Source organism: Oncorhynchus nerka, linkage group LG14 (assembly GCF_034236695.1).
Source record: "Oncorhynchus nerka isolate Pitt River linkage group LG14, Oner_Uvic_2.0, whole genome shotgun sequence".
In the NCBI taxonomy this organism is placed as follows: domain Eukaryota; kingdom Metazoa; phylum Chordata; class Actinopteri; order Salmoniformes; family Salmonidae; genus Oncorhynchus; species Oncorhynchus nerka.
Window position 1 is genome coordinate 79,274,130 of NC_088409.1, and position 24,854 is coordinate 79,298,983.

Genomic DNA, 24,854 nt, shown 5'->3' on the forward strand with positions numbered 1-24,854 from the left:
AGCCTAGAATTAAAAAATCTCCTACACGTGGATTTATTTGTCCCTTTAAGGAGGGTTCAACATTTGATCTATAATAATTATATTATGCTCTAGTATCCTCCAGACCTATTCAATGAATAAGCAACTATAGCTTCAAACAATGTTCAACACTCTTTATTTTTCTCAAGAAATTGTCTTCATTTACTGCTTCAGACATACAGTATCATAGACAATAAGGTGTGTTGTGATTGGACTTGCACAGAGCACCTATCATATGGACAATAATTGAGATTCTGTCTATATTGATATACACTTGCCCTCAATGGAACATAAAAGGGTCAAATCCAATGTGAAAGCAATGTGTGATTTGATTGTATATCAGTGTGCTCACAAGTTTTGGAATTGCTTAGACTGTTAAAGCTAACGTACTCCAGTGGGTGGCAGTAAAACTCATGAAATAATCACACAATTTTACATTTTGGTCATTTAGCAGATACTGTAAGTTGCTTTGGATAAGAGTAAGAAGTAAGTCGAACCTACAACCTTGGCCTTGCAAGATCAATGCTTACCAACTGAGCAACACGAGACAACACAATCAACCAGAATGAATTCAGACATTATGTATAATACATGATGTACATAACAGTCTAGGTCTATACTGAAGTTGGAAGAAGAATAACAAGAGCCACAGCACTGAAGTTCTTTAAAATGTCACATTTAATGAGTTTCACCACTGTACTTCAAATCTACACTGTTAGAGACCGGACATTTTTCCCAACACACACTTGAGCACATCCGAGGAGTCATTTCCGGTCTCAACTTCACATTGGCTTTTAAGGTCCTTGTAAGCAGAGCTTTATAGATATATTTATCATAAATTGTATTCAAATTACATTACCTCTGAGTATAAACTTCAAATGTCTTATAAAAATGTGTGACAGCACAAGTAGTACCTATCCAAATTTTGCCCAAATATCAGTTGCAGAGTTGAAGTTAGTCTCTCTCACAGCACCACCATCATATTTCTGTCTGCTTTGTTATTATTTGTGTATATCTAAACATTTGTATCAGTGGGTTTTTGTACTTCATTTCAACACAAAATCTCTTCACACACAGATATTACACAGGGAGACGGGGAGGGTCATAGCCTATCAAATATATGACTCAACGTCAACTAACAGTCTGGAATTGCTTGGCTATTGATAGGGTATTTTAATACGACATGATGAATCCTACCTCTGGCAAATTTAAAATAGTTTTTCAAATGAGTGAAAAAGAAAACTAGCTGTTTTTTTATATATATATATATATAAAAGCTGTAAGGGACATTCAAGTTTTATTTTTAATTCTCCACGTGAAATGATACATTTGTGGAGGTAAACAAACCAAGTAATAGAGCTCAAGAGGTAGAGAACAACATTGTAATTCTTTATATACATATACACACAATAGTAAAGTGTTTCTCTAAGGTAGAAATAATAATAATAATAAGAAGAAAAAAGCATTCTACTTCAATATAGCCACAGCTCTGCAGTGCACACAAGACACAATTAACATAATTGGTTATGTGTTTTTTCATTTGTTTTCTGAATCATTTTTGGGGGGATTATTTATGTCTTCTACACGCTCGTGTACAAGGGAAAACATAAAAAAAGGCCAAATAAAATATATACATTTATATGCAAGTCTCAAAAATAAAATAAAATACACAGCCCTAAAAATGTGCAGGCTAATACACCTATACAGCAGTATTGTTTTCATTTATTATTATTTTTCCTCCATTGTAGATTTTGTTTTAAATCCATTTGTTTTTCACCTATTGACATATCATATTCCATTGACTGAAATAAATAGAAAATAATCATCTAAAAATATATGAAATAGTTTTCTTCTGCGAGTTTATTTTATTGTGTAGGTGACATGAAACATTGCTATGGGGAGTGAGGCTTAAAGTAGACCTGATATTACTGGCTAAATGATTCATTCACCTTATTCATTGATGGGAATATCTCTCTCTTTGACACCATTCCCTTGATAAGGTGACACCCCCTCACCAAAGAAAGTCACTGTAGTTAGTTAAACATATTCATTTGCACGTGACAGGACACACGTATAAGCAACACACACCCCCCCCACTTGTTGGGACCCTATGGAATAAATCAGCATCTTCCAGATGGGCAGCATCCCCGTATCATCAAACATCTAGATTAAAAAAAATCTTGGTTTCACTTTCTCTTCAGAATAATGAAATGATTTTGGTTTGGCTGATCTTCCTATTATTCCGCTTGTCTGTCTTTAACTAGGTATTGACAGAACATGGACACGCAGTGTATGGTAGGACTATATATTCAGAATACATGGCAGGGGAGCCAGTGAATATCTGTATCCCTTACACTCTTAACGTGCCTGTTCATATGGTACAGAACGTTCAACAGCAGATTCATTCGGTCTCTCAGAGTCTCCAGAGAGAAAACGCAACGACCAAGTAGCACCCCAACATGGCCTTCTTGTTCCTGTAGCACAAAATCTCTGCTGAATACCACAATGTCAATATGTACCCGAAACTACTTTCTCTCTGTCATGTTACTGTACCCAGAGCGGAGGATCTCTTCAGCTCTCAGTGGCGCTTCTTTCCCACTAATAGCCTATTTTTTGATGCAACCACATTCCAGGGTTACCACATTTTACCCAGCTAATACTGACACAGCACCATACTTCCACATGCCCATATTTGGGTTAGTCATGCGAGTGTGTGTGCCGGGTGAGGGGTTCTCGCCATACGTATCGCAACCAAGTGGCATGCAGAGCACACATCTCTTCACAAATACTGACTTCTAACCCAGGGGACAGCAGGCATAGAACAAACAGCAATAGAGCAGGATTTTTTGGGGGACAAAACAAACAATGAAACCCTCTGACTAAACTGTTTAACAGTACACCACAAATAAATCAAAAGCATCATCTCTAATGGAACGTTATGATTTCTGAGGGAGGGGGGTTAACTAGCGTGAGCAGGTAGTGTCTTAAATCCTGTGCTATATATAAAAAGCATCATCTCTAATGGAACGTTATGATTTCTGAGGGAGGGGGGTTAACTAGCGTGAGCAGGTAGTGTCTTAAATCCTGTGCTATATATAAAAAGCATCATCTCTAATGGAACGTTATGATTTCTGAGGGAGGGGGGGTTAACTAGCGTGAGCAGGTAGTGTCTTAAATCCTGTGCTATATATAAAAAGCACACCCTTTCCAGAACGCCTCTCCCTCCTTTAATAAATAAGTGATGACTATGTATGTATGGAAGTGGACGGGAGCTGTACGTTGCCCTCTGGGACTGCAGGCAGAGACTACGAGGACTCTCTGCAGCATACTGTCTCATCCCTGGCTTTACACACACACTTTCAAGCCCACGAGGTTGGCCCTTATACCAGCTCTGCACAATGTTTGTATGCACATGTGTGTGTGCATCCACTTGTGGCTTTGCATCTACAGAGCAGTGTGGGCAGACACTTGCATACATAGCACACTGTAAAAGTCCCTCCATAACCCAGTCAGCAGTGGTTGGTTGGGTTCATTTTAAAACTTCATAGTTAGTATTACAGTACACACACAGTGGACATTGCTAGTCCTAGACTCCAGTGAAATGCTACACAGGTTGGGGTTTCTTCTTGTTGTCCTCAGTAGTCCAGCGCGGGGCCGGATCGTGGCACAGACAGCAGCTATTCCCACACCAGGGGGGACGGGGGCATCTCAGAGGGCTGGGCCACAGTGGAACTGTCAGGGAGAGACGGGGGAGAGAGAGAAACATTGAGGGAGACGAGTGAAAGAAAGAACAAAAGAGGAGGCAGAAATAGATGAGGGGACAGGGAGAGATGGAAAGATATGGTCAGTCACTGTCACACCACCACTTTCTGTTTAATGAGCAGCATGCATCTACTGCAGAGGACCTGCAGAAAAAGCTATTAACTATTGCACCAAATCCTTCACAATAACTCTCAGCGTGTTGGCTGGCAGGCTGGAGGTAGGAGGAAAACTCACAAATCAGATGTTTTTAGGTTTAATCAGATAACAAACTACAAGGAGAAAGAGACTTTTATTGGTTGACAGTGAGGAAAGCTGGCCAATGCAATGGACTGTTACTGTTCTCATTGTGACACAGATGGACACAGGTATCAAGGTGTGGCAGGTAGATTATGGTAAGGGAAGGTAAGCGGACATGCTCACAGGACCAGGTCAAGTAGGGTCAATGTCATCTAACAAGCCATCAAGTTTCTAAGAAGTGGCTAGCTTTCAAACTACTGTAGCTTAAGTACAAAAATCCAAACAATGAAGAATCTGGTGGTATCCACCGGCAGAGGCCTCTAGTTTTACCTGATAAAGCTTTTGAAAGCGGCTGACTGGGGGTTGATGCAGAGCGGCACTCTGTTCCCCTTCTGCTGCTCCAGGATGAACTGGTGAATGATCTCTGTGAAAGACAGAGACCGAGTCAGACTCAGGGAGATGGACCGAACACATTCTCTACAGTTACACAGAGTTTCAAAGTAAGCCTTTTAACCGGGGCTAACTTACTGTGTTATACAGTATTTAGGGCTTGTGTTTTAATTTGGTAAAGAGCTATTTTGAAGTGTGGATTTTCACTTATAAACACATGGTATGTACAGTTGAAGTTTACATACACCTTAGCCAAAATACATTTAAACTCAGTTTTTCACAATTCCTGACATTTAATCCAAGTAAAAAATCCCTGTTTTAGGTCAGTTAGGATAACCACTTTATTTTAAGAATGTGAAATGTCAGAATAATAGTAGAGAGAATGATTTATTTCAGCGTTTATTTCTTTCACCACATTCCCAGTGGGTCAGAAGTTTACATACACTCAATTAGTATTTGGTAGCATTGGCAAAGGAGAAATGTTCACTAACAGGGATGTAAACACATTTTTGCATAAAATTTGAGAGAAATAAGCTTTTTGTGCATATAGAAGATTTCTGGGATCAGCTCATGAAACATGAGACCAACACTTTACATGTTGCGTTTATATTTTTGTTCAGTACAAGATAACTCAAGAAATCTGTCATAAATGTAGACTTTTTGCAGAGGAGAACTTAGTTGTGTAATTGTACATCTAACTAAATGTTTGGTGCAGTATTTCTCAAAGAACAAAATGTGCATGAAAACGAGTCGTCTCATTGAAGAATCGACTTTATTGAAGAATCCCTACTATTGACCAATCACCAACGAAGGGGCGTAGACTTCGGCTACTTTCGAGAAAAACAATGTGGCGGCTGAACAGCTGAAAAAATCCTTCACGAAGTCTAAACTAACAAAAAATAAATCACAAAATGTCATCATAATATATGCACGAACCCTTCCGAACGGTTTAGTCTGGGAAGCACCTTAACACACAGAGGTATGATCTACACATGGTCTCAGGGTTGATTGGATTCAATTAGGACCTCAGGCGTCTGTAAAGCTGCCGGTTTCACAATAATCACAATACTAGGTTAAGACTTTCACCATGTATGCAATGGATGGATGTCTATCTATCACCCATTGAAACTAATTAACTTTAGCTAAAGCTGCCTCTCTTTGCAAACCCAGTGGAAAAACAGAACCCAGTAACATGAAGGGGATAAAAACGGATGAGATAGATAGGCCTAAAACAGAGGATAAAATAATAAAAACAACAAAACTTGAAAAGGCTAGTTCCCATAGTACAACTCTGCCCTCTGCTGGTTGGTCGACAGACTCACCTTTGACCTGTCTGACGGAGGTCAGATTCTTCTCGAAGCCATCGTCGAACTTGGGGTTGGTGACGGGCTCGAAGTCGCTGGTGTAGACACGACCAGAGGAGGTGGTGTAGCAGCACTTACACATACAGGTGTGGTACCTCAGTCTGCCCTCGTCCAGGTAGGGATGGGCCAGGGCATCCTTCGCTGAGATCCGTTTAGACTGGGGGAGGGCCAAACACACACTGATGTATACAGACTACACACACACACACACACTGATGTATACAGACTACACACACACACACTGATGTATACAGACTACACACACACACTGATGTATACAGACTACACACACACACTGATGTATACAGACTACACACACACTGATGTATACAGACTACACACACACACACACACACACACTGATGTATACAGACTACACACACACACACACTGATGTATACAGACTACACACACACACACACACTGATGTATACAAACTACACACACACACACACACTGATGTATACAGACTACACACACACACACACACTGATGTATACAGACCACACACACACACACACACACTGATGTATACAGACCACACACACACACTGATGTATACAGACCACACACACACACTGATGTATACAGACCACATACACACACACTGATGTAAACAGACTACACACACACACTGATGTAAACAGACTACACACACACACTGATGTAAACAGACTACACACACACTGATGTATACAGACTACACACACACTGATGTATACAGACTACACACACACACACACTGATGTATACAGACTACACACACACAAACTGATGTATACAGACTACACACACACTGATGTATACAGACTACACACACACACACACTGATGTATACAGACTACACACACACACACACACACACACACACAGTGATGTATACAGACTACACACACACATTGATGTATACAGACCACACACACACACACTGATGTATACAGACCACATACACACACACTGATGTAAACAGACTACACACACACATTGATGTATACAGACCACACACACACACACTGATGTATACAGACCACATACACACACTGATGTATACAGACTACACACACACTGATGTATACAGACTACACACACACACACACTGATGTATACAGACTACACACACACACTGATGTATACAGACCACATACACACACTGATGTAAACAGACTACACACACACACTGATGTATACAGACCACATACACACACTGATGTATACAGACTACACACACACACACACACTGATGTATACAGACTACACACACACACACACACACACACACTGATGTATACAGACTACACACACACACACAAACTGATGTATACAGACTACACACACACACACACACCGGTGTATATAGACTACACACACACACTGATGTATACAGACTACACACACACACACAATGATGTATAAAGACTACACACACACAAACTGATGTATACAGACTACACACACACACTGATGTACACAGACTACACACACACTGATGTATACAGACTACACACACACTGATGTATACAGATTACACACACACACTGATGTATACAGATTACACACACACACTGATGTATACATACAGGACTATGAAATCCCTCCAAATCAAATGGTCTGTTTGATAAAGCATTTGCTGGCTCTCAAACAGCAGTCTACTGCACATTCTCTCTCTTTCGAGGACACCCCACATTAAAACTAGACCTTGGAATCAAACCAAATCAGCCTCAACTGAATAACCATCTGACTAGTCAGCAATATCCCACTTAGATGTGCCAGATTGAAACGAGGGGGGAGAAATACTGCCCTCTGGTCTGGAAGAAGACACCCGAAAAGAAAGGTTGGCTTATTTCCACATTACAGATCTCAATGAGACAACCCTGTATACAGTAGGCCTCAATAACTCAATGTGTTTGGCCACCATCATTACCATATGTCAGATTCCTCCTAATCTGTTAGTGACAGAGCCTCAGAATCATTACAGCACACATCTTATTTCCCCAGTCAGTCAGGAGATGCCAATAAACACAACCGCCTGTGTTCTGTCAACGCTAGATGCTAGTAGGGTTTCTGCGCGCACACACACACACACACACACACACACACACACACACACACACAACGGATGTAGGACAAGCATGCAACATTGTTTGGTTTTAATCATCTCCTAAGTGTATGAATAAGTAAACGTGTGGGTCGGGGAGAGAAGATGGCATAGTTAATCAACCTCCCTTTGTTGCATAAGACAGTGAATAACCGTCAACTCGTCAACCTAACTCATGATAGGAGGATATTGTTGCAGGGCAGTAGGGTCACGGCAGTGCACTTTAGGGGTTGGACTTGGAGACATATGCACTGGGGGAACAGTCTTACACTCTAGCTGTTCATCTTTCTGGATTGGCCACTGGCCAGAGGTGAAAGCCTGCCATTGAAGATGTTGAATTCATATCTTTCCAATTTGTAGTGTAGTTGACTGTACAGAAATGATGCAAAAACTGTCTTCGTACCATAAGGTATACTTGCACGTTTTAGGAAAATAAGATATGTTGTTTAGACAGAAAGCCAAAAAGCTGCTTCCGTCTGTTAGCAGGAGCCAAAACTCTTGAGTAGTCTTTTTTACATCACTAGATATGGTGTCCAATCTGCAGGTCATTTAGCCTTTGAACCATTACTTGTAATGAGGATATTATTTTTGTTTCTTTTCTTTGGTTAGGCAGAAATGGCATCCTATTACTGTGGAGTATAATGATCTATTTCCCAATAGGCAGGCAGGCAGGCAGGCAAACAGGTAGGCAGGCAGGCAGACTCTCTCTCTCGTTTACCAAAGCTTGTCGGGACACACAATTGATTTCCATTCAAAATCCAATTTCCCCTAACCTTAACCCTAACTACTAACCCCCCTAGAAATAGCCTTTTTCCTTGTGGGGACTAACAAAATGTCCCCAAGTAGGTCACATTTCTGTTTGTTTTACTATTCTTGTGGAGGCTTCTGGTCCTCACAAGTACAGCTGAACATGACAACACAAAAACATACACAAACACTACTCACCGGATCGAATACAAGCATCCTGCACAGGAGGTGAACAGCTTCGTGGGTGGCCTGGCTGGACAGGGTGTACAGGACAGGAAGGGATGGCTGCAGAGACAGGAAATGACATACAGTCAATCAAATAGTTACACGCACAGTCAATTTAACCAAATAAAGCTATTTCAATGCTGGCCTTGTTTTTATTACATGAGGATTAAAACAATTGTGAAAACAGCTTGGATGATATCATGTACTGTACATTCAACATGACATTTTTGACATTCAGAAGAAGCATCTACCTGTGAAGGCAGTGTCGATGGTAGTACAGTTTTTGTACAGCAGTCAAGGGCTACTGCATACATATTGCAATGTGGATTCAATTGAATCCTACAGTAGATCTTATCTGTGGCATCAAAGCCGGCCACAGCCAACGATTTTACATATCTCTCCTTCACCTCCAATGGTCTTCCACGCTGCCGCAAAAGGGATCCTTCAAATGATTGCCCCGCTGTGTGCTTATCTCTAAGAGTAGGTGGGCCCGAAAGTTCTCTCTCTCTCTCTCTCTCTGCATTCTATCTTCTCCTCAAGCCCCCCATCACACAAACAACACACGCTATGCCCAAAGACAGTACAGTATGAAGACACACTACCGGTCAAAAGTTTTAGAACACCTACTTACTCAAGGGTTTTTCTTTACTTTTACTATTTTTTACATTGTAGTATAAAATGAAAGACATAAAAACTATGAAATAACACATATGGAATCATGTAGTAACCAAAAAAGTGTTAAACAAATCAAAATATATTTTATATTTGAGATTCTTTATAAATCTTCTTAAGGCTAGGGGGCAGTATTCGGAAGTTCGGATGACTGATGTGCCCAAAGTAAACTGCCTGTTACTCAGGCCCAGAAGCCAGGATAGGCATATAATTGGTAGCGTTGGATAGAAAACACTCTGAAGTTTGTAGAAATGTTGAAATAATGTATGAGACTATAGCACAATTGATATGGTAGGCGAAAATCCAAAGAAAAACAAACCAGAATTATTATTATTTTAGGTCCCAGGCTCTTATAATGGAAAGCTATGGGCCCTATGCAATTCTATCTCCCAGATTGCAATTACTATGGCTTCCACTAGATGTCAACAGTCTTTGTACAAGGTTTCAGGCTGGTTTCTTCCAAAACGAGTAAGAATTTTGAGTTATTATACAAATAGTCTCAGGGGAAAATCAGTTTGTTAACACGCGACAAAGAGGACGTGCGCATGCTAATTTTACATTTCTATTTAACATACTTCTTTCCATATGAAATATGATAGTTTATTTACATTTTAGGGTACCTGAGGATTGAATAGAAACATAGTTTGCCTTGTTTGAACAAAGTTTAGCTGCAGCTGTTACGCCCCTGAAAACAGGGGAGAAATAATCACGAGAGTGATACGGTGTTGTATTCTCAAGTCAACATTTAGTTCAATGAGAAAAAGACCGCGAATTTCCCCAGGAATATGGGTGGAGACCAGAGCAATCGATCTCCGGCTCATAGATTAAAAGCATTTCGTAGATCACAGATTAACACTTTTAGGCACCACAAAATAAAGTAATCAATATAACGTTTACACATTACTCTCACAATTCGTACCCTTTGACAGATTTGAACTTTAACACAATTATATGAATGTTATCAATCTCTATCAACTAATACTGAATGCATATTTTAACCTTAGATGTTTTAAGATCCTCACATACTATGAACTTACTAATACTTTTCAATGTATAACAGGCTATGAATATGTCCTTTAACCTGTCACACTCTCCCCGACAAAATAAATGTTGTCCCAACATTACCAACATTGTCTTCTTCAACAGTTCGTATGCACTGGACCTAGAAAATCCTCTTCTGTAAGGTAGTACTTGAGCAGAAGTCACGGGTCACAGTTCAAATATAACTAACAAGTTATATTCACAGTCCATATCTGTTGACCAGCTATATAACATAAGCAGTATTTTCTCATACTATTGATCAACAGTCCATCAATTTTAATGATCTATATGCATAGTCTGTAAATTGTCTCTTTTGACAGTCTGTGAAATCTGACAGTAGTCCATGGTCAAACATGTCAACTCTGTAGCCTCATGTTTGCTGAAGCCCATACATGTAAGGTGGCTGAAAGTAACATTGCTGTAGTGATGGCAGCCATGGAACCAGTCCTGGTGCAGAGTAGACAGGGAACAACTGTGGCTGTATACTGTAGCAGGAAGGGATACCAAGCTGATCATAGGTGATACGTCTTGGAGGGTGTCTCTCTCTTTGTGGCAGCTGGTAGGCTGGTTCCTCAGGTTCAGCAGCATCAGTATATGAAGGAAAGGCACTTGGTGGACGATCATCAGGCAAATTTTCAGCAGGCAAGTTAATCTCCTCAGCAGGTAGGTCTTTAACTGTTGTCTCCTCCAGCCGCTTTTCAACAAGAGGCTGTGCTGGTAGTGTATAAGGGACTGGCACTGCAACTGTCTGTTTCACTGTTGGGGGTCTGTGTTCCCACTCTCTCGCTGGTTCAGCATTCCTCTCCTCAGGTACTGTAGGAGATGTGGGAACCTGTAGCGGATCATGATGAAGGTCATATTCATCCCCACTGTCTTCATCAGAATCTAGAGTCTGTGATGCAGGCTGGTGTCTCCTCGTTTTCTGACTTTTGTCCACTTTGGTCATTTCTGGTTGTGTCTCAAAAGGTAAGTGGTCACAGGACATGAGCAGATTTCTGTGCAGGACCCTGGAGCGTCCCCTACCCTTTTCTGGTCTCAATTCATAAATCGGCAGGTCTGAACCCATTTGTCTCACCACTGTGTGAATTGTATCTTCCCAATAGTTACGGAGTTTTCCTGGTCCTCCTCTTGGTGTCAGGTTTTTAATCAGAACTCGCTCGCCAGGCTGTAGCACTGAACTCCTAACTTTAGTGTCATAGTACTTCTTACTTCTTTCAGCGGCTTTCTGAGCATTTTCATTTGCAATGGCGTATGCTTCTTCCATCCCTCGTTTCCAGTTCTCCACGTATTCTCGCTGGTTACTGGAACCTGCCTCTGTGCACAATCCAAAGAGCATATCAACTGGAAGCCTGGGTGATCTCCCAAACAGAAGATAAAATGGTGAATAGCCAGTCACTTCGCAACGGGTGCAGTTATAGGCATAAACCAGTTTGTTCAGAGACTCCTTCCAATTTGACTTTTGTGTCTCAGTTAGTGTCTTTAACATTTGCAACAATGTTCTGTTCATGCGTTCCGCTTGACCGTTTCCCATCGGGTGATAGGGTGTTGTCCTGGACCCCGCCATGCCACTGAGTTTCTTTAACTGATGGAACAACTGATTTTCAAATTCTCCCCCTTGGTCATGGTGGATGCGGGACGGAACCCAAACTTCAGGGCAAAATCATTGAAGATGAGATTTGCAGCAGTTTTACCTGACTTTGATGTGGTGGCGTAGGCTTGAGTGAAACGTGTAAAATGATCAACAATCACGAGGATGTACTCATATCCTCCTTTGCATCTGTCGAGATGAAGGAAGTCTATACATACCAGTTCAAATGGCTGTGTTGTCACAATGTTTGTCAGAGGAGCTCTTGTTGCATGGGCTGGCCTTTTCTGCTTGACACAGCTACAAGTTTTAGTCACATAGTGCTCGATGTCAGATTGCATATATGGCCAGAAGAAGCGGTCACGTACTAGTGATACAGTGCGGTCAGTACCTTGGTGTCCCATGTTATTGTGCAACTCTTCCATCACTTTACCTTTGTACTGCTCTGGTAGAACTAACTGCTTAGGGCTGTAGTGATTCTGTACAAAATGCCATCACTGTCTATTGTCAATTTGTCCCATTCTCTGAATAGGCATTTTGTCTTTGGACTGAATTTCTTTTGCTCTTTAACTGGCGGTTTGGAACCCGACAGTTTGAAATTGAGCACAGGACGGATGACTGGATCAGATTCTTGTGCTTCTCTAATCCCATCTTTTGGGATCGAGCTGGTTGTTGCAGTGGTCGTCTCACCTTCAGCTGATACTGACATAGATGCAGCTGAAAATGACCAAGGTACAACAGCCTCTTTCTGTACCTCAACTGCTTGTATCGTGGCGGCGATGGTGTCTGGTGGAAGCTCCTCAGAACATTCTCTCATCAGTGACTCTACATCCAGTGGCATCCTTGACAAAGCATCTGCATCACCGTTCTCTCTGCCTGGCCTGTACTTTATTGTAAAGTGGAAATCAGCCAAGTCTGCAACCCACCTGGAAGTGGTTGCGTTCAGTTTTGCAGTAGACAGAATGTAGCAGAGCGGGTTGTTATCGCTGTATACAGTGAAGGTGGGAGCATAGTACAAATAGTCATGGAACTTATCAGTGATTGCCCATTTTAGAGCTAGAAATTCTAGCTTGCTCGAGTGGTAGTGATAGTTCTTCTCAGCTGCTGTTAAGGTTCGAGAGCCATAAGCAATGACCCTAAGCTTCCCCTCTTGCTTTTGATAAAGAACTGCTCCCAAGCCTTGGTGTGACGCATCAGTGTGTACAACAAATGGCTGAGTGAAATCAGGGAAACCTAAAACTGGTGGGTGAAGCAAACACTCAATCAGCTGTTCAAGTGCCTGTTGATGCTGGTCAGTCCACAGGATTGGCTTGTTTGAGGGCACCACATGACTTACTTTCTTTGTTTTTGTTTTCCGTGGGTGGTCAGGTAATTTCTCTGAATCTGCTTTCAGGAGGTCATACAGGCAGCTGGCACTCCTAGAAAAGTCTTTGATGTACTGCCTGTAGTACGTGAGTAAACCAAGCATTTTTCTGAGCTGGCCCACAGTCTCTGGTCTGATTTCTTTCAATGCTCTTACTGCTTCAAAATCGGCTGGGTCAACTCGGCTGCCCTCTGCAGACACTATTCTGCCCAAATAACGGACCTGGGGTTTAAAGAGATCACACTTACTTGGTTTGAGTTTAATGCCATACTCTCTGAGACGCTGCAAAACTTTTCGCACATCATTCACATGGCTGTTGAATGTTTTACTGAAAACTAGCGTGTCGTCCAGATAAGGAATGCAGATGTTATCCCGGAGCCCTTCCAAACACTCCTCCATACACCGCTGAAAAGCTGCAGGAGCGTTCATGAGGCCGAATGGCATACGTATCCACTCATAGAGTCCCCACGGTGTCACAAATGCTGTCAGTGGTCTGCTTTCTTCAGAGATGAACCCCTGGTGATACGCTTTCCCCTGATCTAAGAGGGAGAACCAGGAATTACCACCTAAACTGTCCATGATGTCTTGGACCCGAGGGATGGGCTGGCGGTCGGGATGTGTCTTTCTGTTCAGGTCTCTGTAATCTATACACAACCGGAGGGTCCGTCCTTCTTACGAACGCACACGACAGGTGAAGAATATGAAGAGTTTGACTTCCTAACCCAGCCCTGGACTATGAGGTCATAAATGTAACCCTTCATCTCCTGATACAGTGGCCTGGGCACTGACATGTATGTGCGCTTTACTGGTTCAGAGTCCTTTAGAGAAATAGTCATTTTCAATCGTTCAATGCAGCCAATGTCATTGTCTGATCTGGAGAAGGATTGACACTCTTCTCTAAGCATTTTCCTAACAACCTCTCTCTGTTCTTCGGTTAGGTGAGTTAAACCTACTGGTGGATCCCACTGTTCAGTATCAGTACATGGGGTTCGAACGCTGGTGTGATTCACTGTGGCTGAGGTGACAGTTTTTCATAGACTTGGGCAGGTAACACAGTCATAATGGTTTGTACTGTACCGATTATTGTGCGTCCTAGCAGGGCAATGTCGTGGTCAGTGGGGTTAGAGACATCAAGCAGGATAACTGGAAAACCACCTTTACTGACTCTGACTAGTGTGTCAAAGAACTCAAGGTCATCTGGCCACTGCGGGTTCAGGTCTGGCTGGAAAAGCATTGTCATGTCATCTTTGAAAGGCTGGGAAGCTACACGGCACTCAATCTGAATGCTACTGTGTTTTGGTACAGCAACCTTCTCTTTCTTGGTTTTCACTGCGTATTCATCTGTCTGTTCTGCGCTAACAGCCTGTATAAAAGCCCTCACCTTGTTTCTTTTGAGGCTTGGGAAAGCTGTTTTTACTGTACTGTATAGTTTAGTCTTTTCGGTCATTGTCAGGATGTGCTCGATAACATTGAAACCTATGATGGGATGAGATAGGTGACAGCCTTTCATTACCAGCACTGGGATGATCAGTTCCTTTGTTTGGTCAGTTTCAGAGGCTAGACGAAAAGTTGTTTCAATCCATCCCAGGTACGGCATTTCAGTCCCATTTGCTGCAGTCAACCTTAGATCATCAGGTGAGTCCAAGATTTCTGAAACATCTCTCAGCCTTGCGTTTGGGAGAGATTCCTCTTTCCATCGTTCATCAATGACCGATACCTGAGAGCCTGTGTCCCATAAAGCTTGGAGGTGGTGGCGATTCAGGTGACACTCAATAAGGCACTGTCTGCCGACTAGCGAGGTGACCTTACGGGGTGGCAACCTTGAGCTAGGGATGGTAAGGAGTGGGCATTTTCTCTGTGCAGGAAAACCTTTCACTGGTAGAGTCAATTTTCAGGTGAGTGCACTTTTTCTTATGTTTAGTCCAATGTTGGTTTTGACATACTTTGGAACAGTACAGTGTCTCTTTACATGATGAACATTGTTTCAGGTTCTCAAATGACTCTTCTCTGGCACAATTTGCACATTTCTGGGACTTTTTGGTAGCTACGGTTAACACTCGTCCCTCAGCGGTAACCCGTTTCCGTTTAAAGGGGCCTCCCTTGATGGCCTGGCTCCCCGGATTTTACATCCAGCTTGAAAATGTCCTCCACTTCCACATCGGAAGCAGTGTGTGCAGCGTGCATCTGTTCTGGCCTGCTGGCAGACAAAACACCTCCTTGGAGCTTGAGCAGAGTGGTTGGTATACCGGTTAGGTGCGTATTGATGCTGTGCAGGGTCAAGTGCTTGGGACCGACTGTAGTTGCTGTAATACTGCTGCTGGGAAACAGGTGGCTGGGGTCCCTATCTGGCCTCCTAACTGGGGGTGGGGCATAGGCACAAGGCTGTGACTGAAACATAGGCTGCTGTAATGTCTCCTTAATCTGAGCAATCTCTGCACTGAGACCTTTTAGAGAAGCTATACCTGTCTTAAGTTCAGCTAACTCTGTTAACAGTTCTGCGGGTATCGTAGCTTTGGCTTCCTTCACAGGACACTTTGCAGATGGCATATCCTCTAACTGGACTACACTTACAGTTGTAGCAGGCTGTGGGGCATTAAACCGCTTTTTGTTTCGTCTTTCTCTCTCATTAGCACAAGCAATGTTAAGCTTCTCTAGCAAAACCTCATCTGATGTTTCGCTCTCTAGCAGGAGAGGCTGCATGTCTATCCTGATACTGTCACTCTGGAGACCCGTAAGGACTGTGTGTAAACACATGCTCTGGACTAGAGCAGGGTCATACTTAAGCCCTGATTCTGACTCCTGGGATGCAAACAGTACTTTTTGCCTCAAATCTAAAACGCGCATCAGGAAGCTTTGAGGGTCTCCTTGCTATGCTGTGCTTCTGAAGCTAGCTGTTTGTAAAGCTCTGTTGCACTCTTCTCTTGGAAGTGGGAACGCAGGATACATCTAAGTGTGGGAAGAGTTAGCTGGGGTTTACCTTCCAAGTAGCTGCGTAGCTGTGAGCCTGGAGAAATAGCCCTGACTACTGCGTCTACTATTTCTACCTCAGGATATCCTCTGTTAAGTCCATTTTTAATCTGATGGGCAAGGCTGCAAAAAATCTGTTTTTCTTTTTGGCCCGGTTCACCTATCTGACCAGAAATTTTAAACTCTTTGCGCCAGTATGAGCTGGGCTGTGCATTGGGTGAGAGCGGCACGCTCCCCTGAAGATTAGCATGGTGTTGGGGCTGACGCAGAGAATCACTGACTTTGGCTGCAGTAATCTGCTCAGTTCCCGCCCCTTGTTGTGGGGTTACAGTTCTCAGTTCCTCTATTCTGTGATGTGTTCCAGCTGGTTCAATATCATGGTCAATTTGCCCTGTTTTGTTATCTCTGCCACTGATCATCTCTGTCATTTCGTCTTTAAGTAGCAACAATTCCGACATGCCGCCATCTTCTAACTCTGTGACTTCCTCTCTTCCAAGGAACATCATAATGCGAGTCATTAATGATATGCGGGATTTATCTTTAACATCTCTTCTCTGTTCGCCTGATATTTCAAGGAAATCACATATCTCTAGTAATTTGTCTTTAGTCAGGGTGTGCAATTCTCCTACTACCTCTTCCTGTAGTTCTTCCAAGGCGCTTGTCATGTTGACAGAACAGGAGGAACTTTTACTGTGCAGGAGTTGACTCTGAATTAGATGGTCCTTACTGTCTCTGATGGTCGATCAATGGCCTCAGTTGACTAGTACTTAACCACTAACTTCCAACTTCCTCCAAACAGCAACACTTTCCTCACTGCAGCCTGCCTGAGTTGTTATGTGGAGATTTAGCTGGCTCGGAATTCAGCGACCAGGGTGTGGAAACTGGACATCTGAGCAGCAATCTCAGCGGAGCCTCCAAAAATGTTACGCCCCCGAAAACAGGGGAGAAATAATCACGAGAGTGATACGGTGTTGTATTCTCAAGTCAACATTTAGTTCAATGAGAAAAAGACCGCGAATTTCCCCAGGAATATGGGTGGAGACCAGAGCAATCGATCTCCGGCTCATAGATTAAAAGCATTTCGTAGATCACAGATTAACACTTTTAGGCACCACAAAATAAAGTAATCAATATAACGTTTACACATTACTCTCACAATTCGTACCCTTTGACAGATTTGAACTTTAACACAATTATATGAATGTTATCAATCTCTATCAACTAATACTGAATGCATATTTTAACCTTAGATGTTTTAAGATCCTCACATACTATGAACTTACTAATACTTTTCAATGTATAACAGGCTATGAATATGTCCTTTAACCTGTCACACAGCTTCTTGGATTCCTTTGTCTGGATGTTGAACGAGTGGATTACTGAAATCGATGGTGCCAACTGAACTGACATTTCGGGACATAAAGAAGGATTTTATCTAACAAAACAACCATTCATGTTGTAGCTGGGACCCTTGGGATTGCAAACAGAGATTTTCAAAAGTAAGTGATTTATTTCATCGCTATTTGTGATTTTATGAAGCCTGTGCTGGTTGAAAAATGTTGATGTGGGGCATGAAGGTCAGTCAATAAGGAACATTTCAAGAACTTTGAAAGTTTATTTTAAGTGCAGTCACAAAAACCATCAAGCGCTATGATGAAACTGGCTTATGAGGACCGCCACAGGAATGGAAGACCCAGAGTTACCTCTGCTGCAGAGGATAAGTTCATTAAGAGTTACCAGCCTCAGATATTGCAGCCCAAATAAATGCTTCACAGAGTTCAAGTAACAGACACATCTCAACATCAACTGTTCCGAGGAGACTGTGTGAATCAGGCCAAATTGGTCAAATTGCTGCAAAGAAACCACTACTAAAGGACAGGAATAATAAGAAGAGACTTTCTTGGGCCAAGAAACACGCGAGCAATGGACATTAGACTGGTGGAAATCTGTCCTTTGGTCTCTAGAGATTTTTGATTCCAACCGCCGTGTCTTTGTGAGACGCGGTGTGGGTGAACGGATGATCTTTGCATGTATTTCCCACCGTAAAGCATGGAGGAGGAGGTGTTATGGTGTGGGGGTGCTTTGCTGGTGACACTGTCTATGATTTATTTAGAATTCAAGGCACACTTAACCAGCGTGGCTACCACAGCATTCTGCAGCGATACACCATCCCATCTGGTTTGGGCTTCGTGGGACTATCATTTGTTATTCAACAGGACAATAACCCAATACACCTCCAGGCTGTCACATCCACCTGTGCTATTTTACACCAGGGGCAGCCAGGGCAAGCTGCTTGCCTCTCCCACACCCTCCCCTCAAACATTGCCCTCTCTCTCTGCCCCCATCAATCAGCCCAGAGCACAACAAACAAGTTGTACATCAATCTGCCATACAACAAAAAAGCATTCCCAGGCTACAGCAGGGCACTGTGAAAGGAAGAGTTGCACCTGAGGATGTATGGTGGTGTGGACAAGTGGATGTGATTCCACTGTTTACTCATGCAAACCTGCTGCTAACGCTAGCTAGCCTCCTGGAGCTAAGAGATGAGACTGTTGAAAAATGGGATGGGCGATAAAGATGTAGGTAATTACTTGAACAAACCGCCAGAGACTAGGGTCCAACCAGCATGTCAACGCCATATTAGACTGTTCTGTACAAAGATTTGGAGAAAGGGGAAGGCGGGTTTATTTGGATTGTGTGTGTGTTGTGTGTGCTCCAGCAGCAGAGTGAAGTGTGTGAGTAGCAGCCTCTGGTAACTTCTCTACCCAGATGGACAGCTCAGGTAACAGCAGACTGGCAGTGAGGCTTCCTGTTTCAGCAGAAAACCCTTCACTGTGCTTTGCCGTGGTTCGAGGGTAGAGCAGAGTGGTTGGGGGGGTGTGCGTGCGTGTTTGCATGAGAGAGAGAGAAAGAGAGGGAGTGACACATACACAGTGTGCGTGCGTGCATGAGTGTGGCGAGGGTGTACTTAGCAGCTTTCAAGCCCTTCTCTGATTTCTAAACTAATTTGGCATGGGGTATTGACCTGTCTGAGCCTCCATATCAGGGTGGGTGAGGGCTAGCAACCTGGTGTGTTCTATTTTCCCCTCAAAACATGGTTATTTCATTAGACTATACGAGAACAAATCACTACTAAAGAATCTAAGAATTCAAGTTCTCTATACATCTCATATGACTGGAACAGTTATTGCAGTCCTTTTCTGGATGACTCAGGGTGCATCCCAAGACTCTAAAGCGGTGTCCTCTTCTCGTCTCCTCTCTCCCTCATCTACAGCTTGCTCTGAAAACAGAGTAGGGGTGAAGTGATATGGTGGATGACTACCTGGAATTTGCGCTTGCCCGTCCTGTTCTCTCACACCAGTACAGATGAAAGAGAGCAGGTGAGGACAGGAAGCTCCATTAGAGTAGTGAGAAGGAGAGGAAGCTCCATTAGAGTAATGAGGAGAGGAAGCTCCATTAGAGTAGTGAGAAGGAGAGGAAGCTCCATTAGAGTAGTGAGAAGGAGAGGAAGCTCCATTAGAGTAGTGAGAAGGAGAGGAAGCTCCATTAGAGTAGTGAGAAGGAGAGGAAGCTTCATTAGAGTAGTGAGAAGGAGAGGAAGCTCCATTAGAGTAGTGAGAAGAGGAAGCTCCATTAGAGTAGTGAGAAGGAGAGGAAGCTCCATTAGAGTAGTGAGAAGGAGAGGAAGCTCCATTAGAGTAGTGAGAAGGAGAGGAAGCTCCATTAGAGTAGTGAGAAGGAGAGGAAGCTCCATTAGAGTAGTGAGAAGGAGAGAAGCTCCATTAGAGTAGTGAGAAGGAGAGGAAGCTTCATTAGAGTAGTGAGAAGGAGAGGAAGCTCCATTAGAGTAGTGAGAAGGAGAGGAAGCTCCATTAGAGTAGTGAGAAGGAGAGGAAGCTCCATTAGAGTAGTGAGAAGGAGAGGAAGCTCCATTAGAGTAGTGAGAAGGAGAGGAAGCTCCATTAGAGTAGTGAGAAGGAGAGGAAGCTCCATTAGAGTAGTGAGAAGGAGAGGAAGCTCCATTAGAGTAGTGAGAAGGAGAGGAAGCTCCATTAGAGTAGTGAGAAGGAGAGGAAGCTTCATTAGAGTAGTGAGAAGGAGAGGAAGCGCCATTAGAGTAGTGAGAAGGAGAGGAAGCTCCATTAGAGTAGTGAGAAGGAGAGGAAGCTCCATTAGAGTAGTGAGAAGGAGAGGAAGCGCCATTACAGTAGTGCGAAGCAGCTAGGACACGAGAGGAGAGGGAGCTCCATTAGATTAGTGAGAAGGAGAGGAGATAAATCTACATTCGGTTAGTAAGAAGAAGAGGAGATGAATCTATATTAGGTTAGTTCTACATTAGGTTAGTGGGAAGGAGAGGAGAGGAATCTACATTAGGTTAGTTCTACATTAGGCTAGTGAGAAGGAGAGAAATCTACATTAGGTTAGTGGGAAGGAGATGAGAGGAGTCTACATTAGGTTAGTGAGTAGGAGAGAAATCTACATTAGGTTAGTGGGAAGGAGAGGAGAGGAATCTACATTAGTTTAGTTCTACATTAGGTTAGTGAGAAGGAGAGGAGAGAAATCTACATTAGGTTAGTTCTACATTAGGTTAGTGAGAAGGAGAGAAATCTACATTAGGTTAGTGAGAAGGAGAGAAATCTACATTAGGTTAGTTCTACATTAGGTTAGTTCTACATTACGTTAGTGAGAAGGAGAGAAATCTACATTTGTCACGACTTCCGCCGAACACTCTCCTTGTTCGGGTGGTGTTCGGCGGTCGACGTCACCGGCTTTCTAGTCCCCACCGATCCATGTTTCAGTTTTGTTTTGTCTGTATTACACACACCTGGTTTCAATTCCCATATCATGTTCCTTATTTAACCCTCTGGCATACATTTCTGTTCTGTCCGTGATTGTTGGTGTCTTTAGTGGTTGTTGTATGTGTTTGTGTGTATGTATGTTCCTATTTGGAATTTTTGTTTGACTTTTTGAGTAAACTCCGCTGTGTTGCTAAAAACCTGTGTCCTGTGCCTGACTCCGCTACATCTCTGCACCCAATCGTTGACAGAATCACGGACCGTTCAAATGGAGTCAGCAGGTGCAGCCAGCCCTTCTCTCCCAGTAGAGGAGCGTGTCCAGCAGCACACGACCATGTTACACAGTCTATGGACAGCCATAGATCGCGTACTGCAAACTATGGACAGATGGGAGAGAGGAGGCTTTCCTGTCAATAATACATCACCTCCACCCGCACCTCAACCTACACCGATGTCCACCCCTCCGTCGTCAGGACCCAGTGGGATTCAGCTCTCGCTCCCGGGAGCGTATGACGGAACAGCTGCCGGGTGCCAGGGGTTCCTACTCCAGCTGGAGCTCTACCTGGCAGCTGTTCAGCCGGCCCCTTCGGGACGCGAGAGAGTGAGCGCCCCCATCTCCTGCCTGACTGGAAAAGCCCTGGAGTGGGCCAACGCCATCTGGGGAAGGGAAGGACCGACTCTGGATGACTACGAGGACTTTTCCCGCCGCTTCCGGGCAGTTTTTGATCATCCACCTGAAGGGAGAGCGGCGGGAGGGTGATTGTTTCATCTGAGACAGGGGATGAGGAGCGCTCAAGAGTTCGCACTGGACTTCAGAACTCTGGCAGCTGGTGCAGGATGGAATGAGCGGGCCCTGATCGACCACTACAGGTGTAGTTTACGAGAGGACGTTCGTAGGGAGCTAGCCTGCAGGGACACCACTCTCAACCTGGACCAGCTGGTGGACTTGTCTATCCGTCTGGATAACCTGTTGGCCTCCCGCGGACGTCTGGATCGGGGTCTGCCCGTTCCATTTCCCAGCACCTTGGATCCAACACCGATGGAGTTGGGAGGGGCTGCTATGAGGGGGACCAGAGGGGGGACCATTCCCTGTACCAGCTATGGCCGCAGAGGGCACACTGCTGGTCGGTGCTGGGGTGGTTCTCCAGGAAGTCGAGGTAGCAGGCAGAGCACTGGTGGGTCATCCCAGGTGAGTAGGCACACAACTCACCCAGAGCCCTCTGTTGCACACATGTGGTTACCTATAGAATTTCCTGAGTTCTCCCCACATTCCCAGCATAAGGCGCTAGTAGATTCAGGCGCAGCTGGGAACTTTATTGACCGTTCCTTAGCACATAGATTAGGGATCTCTATTGTTCCTGTTGATGTGCCCTTCCCTGTACATGCCTTAGATAGTCGTCCTTTGGGGTCGGGGCTAATTGGGGAGGTCACAGCGCCCATTAATGTGAGAACGCAGGGGTGTCACGAGGAGAGAATTAGTCTCTTCCTGATCGACTCTCCTGCGTTTCCTGTTGTGTTGGGTCTTCCCTGGTTGGCCTCTCATGATCCTATTATTACGTGGCAACAGAGGGCTCTCAAGGGATGGTCCTGTCAGTGTTCAGGGAGGTGTGTAGGTGTTTCCTTAGGTGCCACTACGGTGGAAAGTCCAAACCAGGTTTCCACCATGGACATTCCCCCCGAATATGCCAATTTGGCACTCGCCTTCTGTAAAAACAAGGCGACTCAATTACCACCCTAGCCTGCAGGGACACCACTCTCAACCTGGACCAGCTGGTGGACTTGTCTATCCGGCTGGATAACCTGATGGCCTCCCGCGGACGTCTGGACCGCTGGGTCGGCGGTTTGTGGGGCCATTTAAATGCTCCATCAGTCTTCCAATCCTTTGTAGATGACATTCTAATATACTCCGCTACACGCGCCGAGCATGTGTCCCTGGTACGCAGGGTGCTTGGTCGACTGTTGGAACATGACCTGTACGTCAAGGCTGAGAAATGTCTGTTCTTCCAACAGTCCGTCTCCTTCCTAGGGTACCGCTTTTCAGCGTCAGGGGTATAGATGGAGAATGACGCATATCAGCCGTGCGTAATTGGCCGACTCCCACCACGGTAAAGGAGGTGCAGCGTTTTTGGGGGTTTGCCAACTACTATCAGAGATTTATCCGGGGTTTTGGTCAGGTAGCGGCTCCCATTACCTCACTGCTGAAGGGGGGACCGGTGCGACTGCAGTGGACAGCTGGGGTGGACAGGGCTTTTGGTCACCTGAAGGCTCTGTTTACCTCAGCTCCCGTGCTGGCTCATCCTGATCCCTCCTTAGCGTTCATAGTTGAGGTGAACGCGTCCGAGGCAGGGATAGGGGCTGTGCTGTCTCAGCGCTCGTGTACGCCACTAAAGCTACGCCCCTGTGCATTCTTTTCGAAGAAGCTCAGCCCGGCGGATCAAAACTATGATGTGGGGGACCGGAGTTGTTGGCTGTTGTCAAGGCTCTGAAAGCGTGGAGACATTGGCTTGAGGGAGCTAGACACCCTTTTCTCATTTGGACTGACCAGTACATTCGAGCAGCGATGAGACTGAACCCTCGTCAGGCAAGGTGGGCCATGTTTTTCACCCGTTTTGTTTTCACCCTTTCCTACAAACCAGTTTCCCATAAACGTTAAGGCAGACGCACTGTCCCGGCTGTATGATACAGAGGAGCGGTCCACGGATCCCACTCCCATAATTCCAGCTTATCGCCTGGTGGCACCGGTGGTATGGGAGGTGGACGTGGACATCGAGCGGGCGTCACGTGCAGAGCCCACCCCCCCCTGAGTGTCGAGCTGGGCGTCTGTACGTTCCGTTTGATGTCCGCGATCGTTTGATCTGTTGGGCTCACGTCACCCTCCTCTGGTCATCCTGGCATCGGTCGGACGGTGCGCTGCCTTGCTGGGAAGTACTGGTGGCTGACTTTAGCTAAGGACGTGAGTGTTTATGTTTCCCCCTGTTTGGTATGCGCACAGTGCAAGGCACCTAGACATCTACCCAGAGGGAAATTACAACCCCTTCCTGTTCCACAATGACCGTGGTCACACCTATCGGTGGATTTCGTGACGGATCCTCCCCCGTCGTGGGGTAACACCACGATCCTGGTCGTGGTGGATCCGTTTTCTAAGTCCTGCCGTCTCCTTCATTTGCCCGGTCTCCCTATGGCTCTACAAACTGCGGAGGCCCTGTTCACCCACGTATTCCGGCACTACGGGGTGCCTGAGGATATAGTTTCTGATCGGGGTCCCCAATTTACGTCTAGAGTCTGGAGGGCGTTTATGGAATGCCTGGGGGTCTCGGTCAGCCTTACCTCAGGTTTCCACCCCGAGTGTAACGGGCAGGTGGAAAGAGTCAACCTGGATGTGGATAGGTTTCTGCGGTCCTATTGCCAGGACCGGCCGGGGGAGTAGGCGGTTTATATCCCCTGGGCGGAAATGGTCCAAAACTCCCTCCGCCACTCCTCTACCAACCTATCACCGTTTCAGTGTGTGCTGGGTTATCAGCCGGTCCTGGCACCATGGTATCAGAGCCAGATTGAGGCTCCTGCGGTGGATGAATGGTTTCGGCACTCAGAG

The 24,854-nt window shown here is 44.6% G+C and overlaps 1 protein-coding gene across 1 annotated transcript in view; it reads right to left on the reverse strand.

Moving 5' to 3' along the window:
• Positions 1-678: 678 nt before the first annotated feature.
• The window catches only part of nlk2 (nemo-like kinase, type 2), a 93,682-nt gene continuing 69,506 nt past the window's right edge, over positions 679-24,854 (reverse strand). The window contains exons 8-11 of the mRNA XM_029681362.2: positions 8,812-8,898; positions 5,730-5,928; positions 4,348-4,441; positions 679-3,750 (exon numbers count right to left, since the gene is read on the reverse strand). Coding sequence (XP_029537222.1) covers positions 3,696-3,750; positions 4,348-4,441; positions 5,730-5,928; positions 8,812-8,898 — 435 coding nt within the window. The 3' untranslated portion in view covers positions 679-3,695. The remainder of the gene's footprint in view (positions 3,751-4,347; positions 4,442-5,729; positions 5,929-8,811; positions 8,899-24,854) is intronic.